The following is a 13,788-nucleotide window of genomic DNA, read 5'->3' as shown; positions in this document are numbered from 1 at the left end:
AACAACATTATTATTATTATTATCATTATGTTGTAATTATGGACCAAATTATATGACAAACACCTATTATAAATTGCATATTATTATACTATATGCAGACACTGACACTGACACATGGATTAAGATGAGGAAAGGGGAAACTGCTCAGTGTGGCAATTATATTAGTTGCGTGCTTTATGCTTAATTAGCCGTAGTAGTCGCCTGCACCACCATAACACTCGCTGCTTCTTGCAACCTTTCCATCTACCTGCTTATTTGAACTTCACCTCATTTCCCCGATCTATGTTGTGAAACAAGGGCTCGGCTGCCAGCCCTGCCTGTCCACCCTATCCGCCCTAAACTACCTCCAAATCTGCTCATCCTCATTACCAGACAGGCTTGCTGCTGGACGAAAAGTCGCCAGCTCTCCCGCCCTAAAGGTCCAATTCCGCTGCAGCTGCAATTTATATGTTAATCACCAGCTAATTAACAACATGTCCTGCATCGCTGCGCCTGGTTATTGTTCTCTTCACACGTCAGTGGTTGGACGTCTTGAGATAACGCCGTCTGTTGTTTTTATTGGTTAACAGGAACGGGACCAGTAGCGCGTCAAGCCTAGGCCAGGCAGACCTGGATGCTTTTTCTGACGTGCCCACTCAGATCACAGTAATCGGGTAACTGTCGCTGTCACAGGCCGCTGCTGACGTCTTTCTCATTAATGTGTCTCTCTGATGCCCATAATGACATTTTTTTCTAATAGGATAGAAAGTCTGTAGATATTATATTGCATTTTCTCACCTAGAGCACAGCAATCAGGTGTCATGTGACTGTGACAGGCGGCACATGACAGATTATATCTAATTACATATTTTGTCATTTAGCGCAGATAATGTTCTGTTTAATAGACATCAAAGCCTCTTCGGTCTTCTGCATTTCTTCTATTTTATTCTTATCTTTTTAAAAACACAGCTTAAAACACAATCAGATTAACAATTTATAATACATTACAATAAAGGAATATTAAATAGCATTAGACATTTTGGAAACATGGCTTTTCTGCTGCAAATTAGGTGGATTTTTTTGTAACCTTTGGACAGAGACAGATTAGTTAATTCCCACTGTTTCCAGTCTTTACGCTAAACTAAGCTAACTAGCTGTCGTTTTGTATTTACCGTACTGACATAAGAGTTATTCACTTTCTCTTAGCAAGAAAGTGAATGAGTTCCCAAAATGTTGAACTATTTGTTTCGTGATACTGTCTGTATAGTATACTGTAACTTTCAATTGTTTTTTCCCCTCACAGTGAGCAGACAGAAAAAGGACATCTAGCAGGAACAAAGGAAAATGTCTTCGGTAAGTGTAGTGATGGATTCTCATCTCATCAACTTCTTAATTATTCACCTCCTTTAGCTGTAATTTCTCTCTACTAACCAAGAGCGGCTGAGTGACTCCATGTACAGCATGATTTTGATTAATCCCTCAAATAAATGTGCTTCAATAGAGGCAATTCCTCTCTCTGAGTTAAGGATGGACATCAAAAATCAAGAAGGGCTCATAGTTTCAGAAGTGTCTGAACACAAAATGAATTCAAATTCATTAATTCAACTTTGTTTAATGACTTGCAAAACTGAGCCTTTTTCTATTAAGTGAAAAGCATATTTCATGCAAAGGTTTGGCACGTAGACAACATATTTAACATTGAAGGTGTTATTGTACAAGTTAATTCATCAGGATGAACCCTCATATTTTCGAAGGGTCCTAACATACAATATAATTAAAAATGAATAACAAGAAACGAAACAAGCACATTAAATTAATAGGAAAGAAAAAACACGATTCAACAATACTACAAATAAGACAATAAACACACAAACATCAGGTTAATTTATCGTCAATAAAAATGATGACATTGTCACAACGAAATGCTGTAGTTGTCCCTTTATGCTAGAGAAGAAAAACAAAATAAAAACAGTTGCGCATTCTTGTCGCCTTTGATTTTTCAGAGGGCGGTTCAGAGAGGCCAGCAGGCAGCAGCAGCAACCTCAGGGTGCTGTTGGTGGTAAACTGCGACCTCGAGCCCGAGTGCGTGGACTCAGAGCTGAGAGTGGCCCTGCAGTGGATCGCTGCCTCTGAGCTGGGCCTTCCTGCTCTCTACTTCAGGAAGTCCAAAGAGAAGAGGGTCGCAAAGGTAGGCACAGCTGATCAATCATCATCATCAATCAATCATTTTCAAATAACGTTTTGTTTGATTAGGTTTCCTTAGTTATTCTAACCCTGTTGCAGGGCTGTACTGAGGTCATGAGCCCACATCCTCAATGCACACACACACAATTATGATCCTACATTAATGCATAAATATGACTTTGTAATGTCTCACTATACAATGACATTTTTATTGCGTCCCATATTTTTTATGAATTATGTTTGGCATGCTACGCTGACTGTTTCATGATTATTTGGAATTACTTTTTTTTTTTGACATACTATACTGTGACATGTGTATTTCATACCATGACCCTTTTTATGTGTTGTTTTTTTTTTGGCATACTACTATACTATGTACTATGACTTTTTCTATATGACATTTTTATGGCATTTTTAGAGCATATTTTATTATGATATATTTAGGTTTATGTATGGCATACTAGTCTTTTACATGTTTATGTCGTACTATACGATGGCATTTCATGGCATATTATAACATGACTTTTTTATTTTTATGCCATACTATACTGACCTGCTTATGAATTTTTTATGGCATGCTACACTTTTACATTTTTATGGCATACTGTTTTATTAGATTTTTTTTTTTATTACATTCTATACTGTGACTTTTTTTATGACATGCTACAGACTGAGACTGTTTAGTTGTGCTGTCTTCCAATCATTGTACAGTAAATGTTAAAGTTAAAGTGAGTCGCTGATGTAACCTAAAATGAATTCCGTGTGTCTTCTCTCAGTTCCAGAGGGTGGTCCACCTGATGTCTCAGAAGGCCTGGCGGGTTGCAGACTTGTTCAACGCTGTGGTCCACTTCTGTGAGCTCCATGAGAAAGAGGAAGAGGAGGGCCGGCCTCTGGCCAGCCTGTTTGATTGGCTGCTGGAGACGCTGTAGGGCCGTGTAGCTTCCACTTACTGCAAACAAAAAGACACTTATTCGCTCACACTTCTAACATCTCACATGTTCCTAACCGTTTGCCAGATCCTGTCTCATCACACCAATGTCTCCTACTGCGAGTTGAAAGCACAACACGATCAACATACTTGAGAAATTTAAACACCTCAATCTGTCCATTGAAGTTGTGTTTAGTATCTTTTGGCAGCCATGAATGGACCAGTCTCCCTTTAAGAAAAGCATGTTTTTCGTTTCCAGAATCACCACTCTCGTGAGATACACACAAACACAGCGCAAACTGTAGGTATACAGGTTTTTTTATTTTTTTATTACCAATTCTCACAACCAAATGATGCGTACATTTATTCCAAATGAACACACATGATGCAAAGTAACAATAGAAGATTAGAAAAACCCGGTTGATTTCAGAATCACCTCTCTAATAGACAGAGAAACAAAGCAAACTATAGGTATAGTATAGATATATACAGTATATATATATCTATATATATATAGATATAGATATATAGATATATCTATATCTATAGATATATCAGGTTAAATTCTCTACACAACTCAACATAAGCCCAGAAAAAGTTCTTTCACCTTCTTCTGACAGAAACTTAAAAGTGCATATTTGCTTAAAGTAAGCAGAATGCTCACATCTTTGTTTGTGTTCATCGGCCAACATACCATCTCTGTTGTAACCTTGAAATTCAGTTCTAAGTAAGTATGTTATCTTATCCATGTTACTCTGGAACTGATTATTTTGGATAGCTGTACTGTATATACTGTAGATTTGGAACTTCTGCACCTTGGAGTAGTGGACTGCTCTCTTTAGCTTTTACTATGTCAGGAAGACAGAGTGAGGTTTGTAATGTTGAATTTGTACGTGAATTAGGTCTGTTTATTTCTCTACTGAGTAGTTCTCTAGTGTTGGGGGGGGGCGGGGCACACAAATTCAGCTGTAAACTGTCACGGTAGAACTGAATGTATTTATCTTTTGACATCAATAAATTTCTGTGATGTGAAATACAAGCGGGCTTGATCTATTTGTAACATTCAGCAGAAAGGGAACTGAACACTGTTTAGTAGCACATGTATCCACGTCAGTATTACATTGTATTGGTTGGCAACTATATGAACTTGAAAAAAACATTTGTCATTTTATTGTGGTTTCAGAAAATACTGCTTCGTCTTCATCACAGAAACATACAAGGCACTGGAAACAAAGATATCAGGAGAATTTGGCCAGGAGCTTTGTCCAAGAATTGTTCCAAAATGTCAGAACTATTCCAAAAAACGTAATTTTAGACTAAACTACTCAAATTACATTTTATGAGCAAAGTTTCCACACTGTAAAGTCAGGAAACAAAAGAAGCTTCAAACTGATTGAGGAACAGGAGGAACATCAGAGAGACACATTGTATAATCAGGCGAGGATGATTTGCAATGCCACTTTAACCTTACACAGATGTCATAAACCGGACTCTTTCCTCAAAGTGACTTCAGATTCTGAAGTAGGTATTTAATAATTAGAAATACACACGGTGATATATACATGGGGAACTGTTGTGTCCATGTGTATGCCCGTCTGATCCTCTCAGGGGTCGAGGGACGGGTCAGTACCAGATTCGGCATGTGTTATCCTTGCTGCCTGCAGGAGAGCACAAACAAGAACAGGTGGCTGCGTGGAAGGACACAGCTGCAAGCTTTTCATCTAAAATGGGTATCTAAGTATTTCTGACGGCTGGCCAGAAGCAGTTTATTCGCTGCCCAAGGCTGTGTTTTACCAGTGCATGGTTATCAGATGTATGCGTGGCAGCCAGATGTTGTGTAAGTGTATACCTGTAATGATAGTGTCACCCTCATAGTTGAAGACGCAGGAGAAGATCTCGTCGGTGTGCCCCTCCAGGACTTGTAGGCAGACTCCAGATTGAGCGTCCCACAGACGGGCTGTCTTGTCTGAGCCGGCAGTCAGGATCCTGCTACCTTGGGGGCTGAAACAGATCTGACAAGAGAGGCAAGAGAGTAGGTTTTATTCAGAGGTGTGTGTGTGTGTGTGTGTGTGTGTGTGTGTGTGTGTGTGTGTGTGTGTGTGTGTGCTACATGAGCGTAGGATAATGAGCTACAAGCGATGGGGAAATGAGTGAGTTGAGAACACTTAACACATCAGCAACATTATTCCACGGAGGTCATTTAACTTTTAATACTGGAGGAGGATAAAGGCACCAGTGGCACTACTTAGTTTTTACAGTAGAGGTTTCCAAAAATCATGGCTGAAGCTGATTGTGTTGGAGCCTGCGTTTATTGTTACCCGAGTGGTTTTCTATCCCCATAGTGACGTACAGGAAGAGATAATTAAATGAAGCTGGCACTAGATGGCCATAAGAGTAAAGTATGTTTTTATTAAAACTCTGAACTGAGCACCAAGGAGTGACCCTAGACAGGAAATGGAAAATGACTAGCGAAGGAGCTGACAACGATAGAAGACTGGAGGAAGAAGATAAAAGGGGAAGCTATGAAAAGAACACAAAATGGTAAGAAAAAGAACACAAAATGGTAAAAAAACAGTTTTAAATGGACGGAGGAGAGATAAATTCAACCATCAGGAAAGAGGAACAATAAACAACTATTGCATACTAATTCAATAGTTGTTTATTAATAACTACATTACTCAGCCATCTTGTTTATTCTCAGCTTTAAAGCACTATAAAGTAAGTATGCTGAAAATATGGCATTACGAATGTGTCATTCTGGTAAAGGTTAAGTGCAAGAATACAGCTGATATATAGTTGTATATTATACAATTACTTTTTATTCATACTATACGATGACTATTTTTGACATATACCATTACTTTTTTACGAGATACTATATTAGGAATATTTAGACATACTTTTCTATGACTTTTTAAAGACTTTTTTAAATGACTTTTTCACATACCATACTATTTAGTTTGATTCATGGTATGTAAAAAAGAAATGTCGTAATATGTTAGGTCAAAAAAATCAAGAAAAGGGATAGAATACTCAATTGAAAAAAGTCAAACTTCAAAGTCAAAACGAAAGTCAAAATATAGCATGTCAAAAAAACGTCATAAAACATCATAGTATAGTATACTATAGTATGTCAAAATGAAGTCATTGCATAAGTTTTTAAAAAAACATCACAGTGTAGTTTGTCATAGAAGACAGTATAGTCATAGTGTAGTACGTCAAAAAGTCATAAAAATGATATAGTATTTTTAAAAAAGTCATAGTATTGTATGTTGAAAAAAAGGTATAGTATTTCGAAAATAAAGTCATAGTATAGCATGTCGAAAAAAGTCATAAAAAGACGGAGTATAGTATGTCGAAAAAAAGTAATTTTATGGAATGTCCAAAAACGTCATAAAAAGTCATAGTATAGTATGTTGTAAAAGTCATAGTATAGTATGTTGTAAAAGTCATAGTATAGTATGTCGTAAAAGTCATAGTGTAGTATGTTGTAAAAGTCATAGTATAGTATGTTGTAAAAGTCATAGTATAGTATGTCGTAAAAGTCATAGTGTAGTATGTTGTAAAAGTCATAGTATAGTATGTTGTAAAAGTCATAGTATAGTATGTCGTAAAAGTCATAGTGTAGTATGTTGTAAAAGTCATAGTGTAGTATGTTGTAAAAGTCATAGTATAGTATGTTGTAAAAGTCATAGTATAGTATGTCGTAAAAGTCATAGTGTAGTATGTTGTAAAAGTCATAGTGTAGTATGTTGTAAAAGTCATAGTATAGTATGTCGTAAAAGTCATAGTGTAGTATGTTGTAAAAGTCATAGTATAGTATGTCGTAAAAGTCATAGTGTAGTATGTTGTAAAAGTCATAGTATAGTATGTCGTAAAAGTCATAGTGTAGTATGTCGTAAAAGTCATAGTGTAGTATGTCGTAAAAGTCATAGTATAGTATGTCGAAAAAGTCATAATATAGTATGTCGAAAAAGTCATAGTATAGTATGTCGAAAAAGTCATAGTATAGTATGTTGTAAAAGTCATAGTATAGTATGTTAAAAAGTCATAGTATAGTATGCTGTAAAAGTCATAGTATAATATGTTGAAAAAAAGTCATAGTATAGTATGTTGTAAAAGTCATAGTATAGTAGGTCGAAAAAAAGTAATTTTATGGAATGTCCAAAAATGTCGTAAAAGTCATAGTATAGTATGTCGTAAGTCATAGTATAGTATGTTGAAAAAAGTCATAGTATAGTATGTTGAAAAGTCATAGTATAGTATGTCGTAAAAGTCATAGTATAGTATGTTGAAAAAAAGTCATAGTATAGTATGTCGAAAGAAAGTAATTTATGGAATGTCCAAAAATGTCATAAAAAGTCATAGTATAGTATGTTGTAAAAGTCATAGTATAGTATGTCGAAAAAAAGTCATAGTATAGTATGTCGTAAAAGTCATAGTATAATATGTTGAAAAAAAGTCATAGTATAGTAGGTCGAAAAAAAGTAATTTTATGGAATGTTCAAAAATGTCATAAAAAGTCATAGTATAGTATGTCGTAAAAGTCATAGTATAGTATGTCGAAAAAAAGTCATAGTATAGTATGTCGTAAAAGTCATAGTATAATATGTTGAAAAAAAGTCATAGTATAGTAGGTCGAAAAAAAGTAATTTTATGGAATGTTCAAAAATGTCGTAAAAGTCATAGTATAGTATGTTGAAAAAAGTCATAGTATAGTATGTCGTAAAAAGTCATAGTATAGTATGTTGAAAAAAGTCATAGTATAGTATTTAAAAAAAAAAGTCATAGTATAGTGTGTTGAAAAATGTAATTTTGTGGAATGTCCAAAAACGTCAAAAAAGTCATAGTATAGTATGTCGAAAAAAAGTCATAGTATATAGTATGATGACCTTTGAGCAGAGGCATAAAAACATCATGGTTAAGAAGCAAAGAGGGAGGGGGAGAGCTGTCCTGTTAGGGAGAGATTAGTGTCCTAATCCTCTCAAATGTGCCTCCACCCTGCCTACGTATTACTGACTGCCTGATGTTTCAGTAAACAGAGGTAACCTCTAAGCCCCTTGTACATAGAAACCCTCTGGGCCAGAACCTGCAGGAAGCGCACACACTTGTGAAAAGCAAGGCAAGGAAAATGGTACATGAGTAAAATCACTAAAGTACAAGGTCAGTGTGAGGTATAAAAAAATCATACACTCAACTAATGCCAGAGTATGTGTTAGTTGGACTAATGCCAGGCAATGTTATAACAACAGCAAAAGTTATTTTTGAGGAACATTTGGTGCCGAGTTCAGAGGCTAATAATATAAGGTCAAACCATGCTAACTTATGGTCAGAAATGACAATTTTTTTTGTAATTTCTCATGGAGAGCTACCTAGAAGACATCTAACTTGGAAGCTACAGATTCAATTAGTCCGATCAGCAGAAGGATTACTCCAGTCCTATGTCCTACTTTCAGAGTTTGACCATGTGACAGTGAGCACACAACAGCCTGAAGCCTGAACTACTGTCCCTCTACTTCAGCATCACATTTACCCAATGTTAACAAGGCAAGTAGAGGCGATGTCCTACTTACAGCCCTGGCCAGGAGAGATGTAGCTACCCACTGAGAGTACATGTTTACACATACATGTACATGTTTACACCTGAAACTTGTCTGGTGCATCCACAAACTTGAGGTTGTGTCCCATGGCCCATTATAAGAATACGTAGTCCGAAACAGGTCTGTGAGATAACGGTCTAATAATGGGTACAATTATATTTCCTGATGCTATGTTTGTTCATATCAAAGGTTGACAGGATTCTGATGCAACTATATACAAAGAGCCTAGGTCCTAACTCCCTTCTACTCTGTTCCACTGTGACGAGCTAAAACACAAGTAAAGGTTTTGTTACCATACAGCTAGCTCCATAGCTTAAGAGAGATACACTAGAACTAATCCTACGGGATACATACATAGTTACAGAATGTAAGGAATAGACTCATTTTTACATCTTTCTTAAAATGAGAAGTACTTACCTTGGAGATCTCTCCATCATGGCCCTCAAGGGTCACAAGACACTGATGTGTGGTTGCACTGAACACTCTCGCTGTACCTGACAGAGATGGGGGATGGGCAGGGATATGGACTCTACTTTTTTACATGTATATATGTATATATGTGTATATTCTTTTACTTTATGTTTTACTAGTAATGTAAACTTTTAGTCAGTGGGTCGTTGGTCTCACCATCAGCAGAGGCACTAGCAATGAGCTGACCCCTTAGATCGAAACACACATCTAGCACCTCTTCTTTGTGTCCAACTAGGGTGGCCACACACATCCCACTGACTGCCTCCCACAACTGCAAATACACACACATATAACACAAAACAATAATTATACATAAACAGAAAAAAAGTGAAAAACATCTCAAAGAAAACGTCTCATAAAATGACTTGCAAACAGCTGGAAGCTGTATTAAGGGGCTTTACTTTAACCATCTCCCCGAGAGGAATACAGTGAGGTGGGTAATTTGTCAGAGCATGACTCATCTTGGCATAATTAACATATTAGGATTACATTTTTCTCCTTTAAATGATGGAAACCTTAGAGAGAGGGGGTGGGGAGAGCCAGAGAGTGGGAAATAAATCTCACATCTCTTGAGTTGTAATAGTTTAAAATGTTAATGAATGTAATGAATGAATAACAAACAGTCGGAAATAGACTTTTTGGCAAAATAATTGTATTAGGAAGAGTTAAATAAAGCTGATGATAGTTCACCTTGCAGGTTTTGTCCATGGAGCCTGTGACTATGAGGGAACAATCCCAGTTGAACTGAACATTGCTGATTTCCCCCCCGTGACCAACCAAAGTGTGGACACGTCTGAGAAAAACAGAAAAAGCAGCAATGAGTCAGTTGTGCACTCATGTGTGCAGAATCTATTAGTGTTAGGCATTTCCTGTACAGTGTGAATAACGACACACATTCAGAAATCGATTCATACATCGCAATAACAATTATCGCGTCTGACCTTCCTGAAGCAACATCCCATATAGCGACGGTGTGGTCAAAGGAGCCGGTGACAAGCTGATTTCCCACTGTGTTGAAGCACAGAGAAAGGACCTCTGCAGTGTGACCCTGGATGAAATGGAAAAACAGACAGCGTCATCCCTCACTGTTACAATTACGTCTCTGATATACAATCCTTCTCTTTCTCTACCTCTATGGATGAATATGCACATGAAATACACAATAGAATTTATCAAAAACAATACAGACTTAAGCCTTAAAGGTAGATTCTTAAATTCTTGAAATAAATAGATAACAATGAACATGCATTTAAGATTATATGCTGAATTGACTGCTCTCAGCATCATGGATTCCTCGTGGTGTGTATTATGACAGAACAGAGAGAGCTGCAGAGAGTTGCTTCTCACTGAGACAGAGCCAGCCAACCAAGCAGTCACACCACAGACCCACTGTGCAGTCTGCACATCAAAGAGAGCTCACTACGCTCACCTCGGAATGGGTTATTATTCTTAATAAAGAGTTGCAGTTACACTCACCAGCAGATCATGGGTGGATATGTGGCGGTGGAAAGTACTCCATCAGCAGGGGTAACAACACTCAATTTAGGAATAATTACTCTTGGAAGTGAATAAACTGTTAATTAATGCATTATTAATGAATGGATGTGAGCCTGGATATCGAGGGAAAAAAAGGAGCAAGAGAGGCATTGAGTAAGTGAAGAAAAGATGACTCACAGTCAGAGAGGCCACCTCCTCCCCAGTCTCCACATCCCACAGCCTGGCAGTGGCATCCATGCTCCCTGTGGCTACCAGGGTACTCTGGGGGTTGAATGCCAGGCACACCTACATGATACAAAACTCTCTTTAACCGTTGCTAGTGCTGGATTCAGATACAAAGCCAAAAAGGATGTGTCAGACTCATTTACTATCTAAGAACTAGAATATAATACTAGTACAATAATTAAACTATGCTCAGTTGGCCTTGGGCCTTACTAAAGGCATAAATACTGAATTTGCACAGTAGCCTATAGCATATGCGACAACAGTTGACTAATAACAAACAGTACTGGAATAATTGTTCAGTTAAAACAGATGGTCATACATACTATTTCTGCCGTGTGTCCGCAAAAGGTATAAAAACATTTGCCCGTCTCAGCACACCACAGTTTACAGGTCTTATCAAAAGAGCCGGTGGCAATCTTGTCTCTAAGTTTCAGAAAGATAAAGTAAAAAACAAGGAAACTGAGGGTCAAATAGAGCAATAGTCTCAGATGCTATGAGAGATTTGCTGCAACAGCTGATTACCCATAGGGGTTGTTGAATGCGACTGCATAAACCACGTTCCTGTGACCCTCTAACGTGTGCAGATCTGTGCCTGAGGCTGTGTCCCAAACTCTACAAGTTCTGTCATAGCTCCCAGTTATAAACCTGCAGAGTATTAGAGAGAGGAGTAAAGAAAAATACAACAAACACGAATACATAGCTTTTCCTATATTCCAAAGTGAGAGAATTTTGAGTGGTGCAGATAAACCTACCGTGACCCGGATTTATCAAAGGCAACGTTGGTCAGCGGCAGTATGTGCGCCTTAAGCCTCTACAAAAAAAAAAGATCAGAGAAAGATTTGCTAAAACCTCCAAGGCAATATAGTTATTTACTTCATTCATCTTTAAGATTACCCATGTAATACCCATATTTAATTACTCTGACTTTGAATTAAAGGGAAAGGATTTTCTCTCCTTGTTACCAGAGTCACCAGTTTTAGACACAAGCAGAAAACATCCATATCCTCTGAGCTACAGCCACAGAACAAACCCTAATCTCTTACCAATGAAGTCCTGGGTATTCACTAATGCACCTATGAACCACCTGCTTTTATCATGTTATCAGACTGTTGACACGCTTACTTGGCTTCTAATTCTGAGACTTAATAACTTAACCACTGCTGCTCTCTAGTGTCTTTTTGAAGCACTGGCTGATTTTACTACTCACACTTTCCACGGATGTAAATAACATTGATAAAGTGCAACGATCAGGGAAGTAATATACTGCTGTAATAAGCTGATGTTGCCAAAAATGTCATCTTCCAAAAATATTTTCAGCTGCCTGTGTGTAATAGAGTAAAACAGCTTTACAGAAGGCAAAGTCCACTAACGTTCATCTTAGTAGCTCAATCGGATGCAAAATCTATGTGCCAAGAATATTTGTACCGATACAAAAGACTTTCTACATAAGCTGTCCTGGGACCCTGAATATCTATACACTGTAATGGAAAACGTATGAATATCTCCACCAATCGCATATTTCATTGAACCTAGATATCACGTCATTGTGTTGATTTATTTATATTTGGCCAGTAATGTAAGTCTGAGTCCAGTGTCTGACCTTAAAGAAACAGAACCTGTGGTGGTCCTGTTGGCCCTGTTTCTGCTGAAGTCGAAGGATCAGCTGTTTGACCTGAACAGCCCGGGACTCGGTGATCAGAGGCTCTGATTGCCTGATTTCAGCCAACAACTCATCTGGGTTTGTTCTGCAAGGTGGGAAAATATATACATTTATTATTTTCACATTTTTATACTTAAGAACCACTGATAAGGATAATTTAAAAAGTGATAACATGAGGAAAAAATACATATAAAATAATAATTATCATTTCAGTAAATCTTAGAAGTTGAACATGTTCGGTACAAGCATGTAGAAATGAGACTGTTGAAGATTAAATGCAGCTTAACAGGCATTACATTCAGCTCTTTACCCAAATATGAATGATGTGTTGTGTGGTATCTAAAACAAATTCAAAAAAACAAAGTAATATAAAAACCAGATCGTGGTAAGTCACTTGTTTAAAAACCTATAACTTACCTACAACTTAACTTAACTACAACTAGCGTTACTAACTTAACCCTAGATGGTTAGGCTAAACAGTGCAATGGGTGTTAGCTAGTGTTCGGTGTGTTTTAAGTGTTGTTTATATCACATTCTCAACAGTGGACATGTATGTTGGTTGGGTGTTTTGGTGATGAACACCATCATTGACCTCATATTGAGTGTCGAGGTGACAGATAGGGCTGAATCACAAAGTAATCAGTTACCCACTGAGCAGTTAGCTAACTAACATGACTGGAAACAACTCACGCACTCTGGAGTCAAATCCAATAGGTCGATCGATTTGGTCCTCAAATATCCTCCTTTCTCATATTCCAAGATTATACCTGAGAGCAGAACAAACGAATTGAACCAGGAACGACCTCTCGTGCCGGCTGCATTGAATAGACTATCCTAGCTAGGCTTAACGCGTCCTCAGTTAACCAACATTATAGTTGTTTGTGTTAGCTACAGCAAGTTGAAAACATTCCTCTACACCAGTGGCATATTCACGTAAATAAAACGTAACTAGGACACATTAAAATGATTCGTATTACCCGGTGGATAGTATCTCAGAAGGAACCGCTTGAGTTTCATTGTTCGATGTTTTTCAAGCAACTTCACATCGACCTGTCCTCTCTGACATCAGCTAACAACAAACCGTTTCTAGGACGACAGACTCGAGGCGCATGTCGCGTGCACTCACAGCGCATGCGCAGTACGATCATAGGGGAAACGTTTCCAGAACTCGAACGTCAACTTGGCTAAAACAAATAAGATGTCAGTTACTGCGCTCTTATTTGCACATCCTGGGTGCATTGCAC

At 37.6% G+C, this 13,788-nt stretch overlaps 2 protein-coding genes across 4 annotated transcripts in view; one reads left to right on the top strand and one right to left on the bottom strand.

The window, feature by feature from the left end:
• Positions 1-3,490, top strand: part of sphkap (SPHK1 interactor, AKAP domain containing) — a 46,356-nt gene extending 42,866 nt beyond the window's left edge. For all 3 annotated transcript variants that reach the window (XM_068709057.1, XM_068709066.1, XM_068709048.1), the window contains 4 exons: positions 570-653; positions 1,283-1,332; positions 1,983-2,167; positions 2,940-3,490. In XM_068709057.1, coding sequence (XP_068565158.1) covers positions 570-653; positions 1,283-1,332; positions 1,983-2,167; positions 2,940-3,092 — 472 coding nt within the window. In that variant the 3' untranslated portion in view covers positions 3,093-3,490. The remainder of the gene's footprint in view (positions 1-569; positions 654-1,282; positions 1,333-1,982; positions 2,168-2,939) is intronic.
• A 743-nt stretch (positions 3,491-4,233) lies between these two features.
• On the bottom strand, positions 4,234-13,619 carry daw1 (dynein assembly factor with WDR repeat domains 1). Its single transcript, XM_068709078.1, has 13 exons — positions 13,522-13,619; positions 13,239-13,311; positions 12,485-12,629; positions 11,637-11,695; positions 11,407-11,529; positions 11,208-11,307; positions 10,837-10,944; positions 10,104-10,210; positions 9,853-9,955; positions 9,319-9,433; positions 9,109-9,185; positions 4,941-5,103; positions 4,234-4,749 (listed from the first exon to the last, which is right to left on the bottom strand). Exons 1-13 carry the CDS (start codon positions 13,559-13,561, stop codon positions 4,715-4,717), a joined length of 1,248 nt encoding a protein of 415 aa, XP_068565179.1. The 5' UTR covers positions 13,562-13,619; the 3' UTR covers positions 4,234-4,714.
• Between the last annotated feature and the right edge of the window lie 169 nt (positions 13,620-13,788).

This window comes from Cebidichthys violaceus, unplaced genomic scaffold (genome assembly GCF_023349555.1).
Source record: "Cebidichthys violaceus isolate CVI_PGR_0920_01 unplaced genomic scaffold, fCebVio1.0.p SCAF_1, whole genome shotgun sequence".
NCBI lineage: Eukaryota > Metazoa > Chordata > Actinopteri > Perciformes > Stichaeidae > Cebidichthys > Cebidichthys violaceus.
Note: the sequence above shows the minus strand (reverse complement) of the source record. Positions and strands in the feature narration are given on the sequence as shown.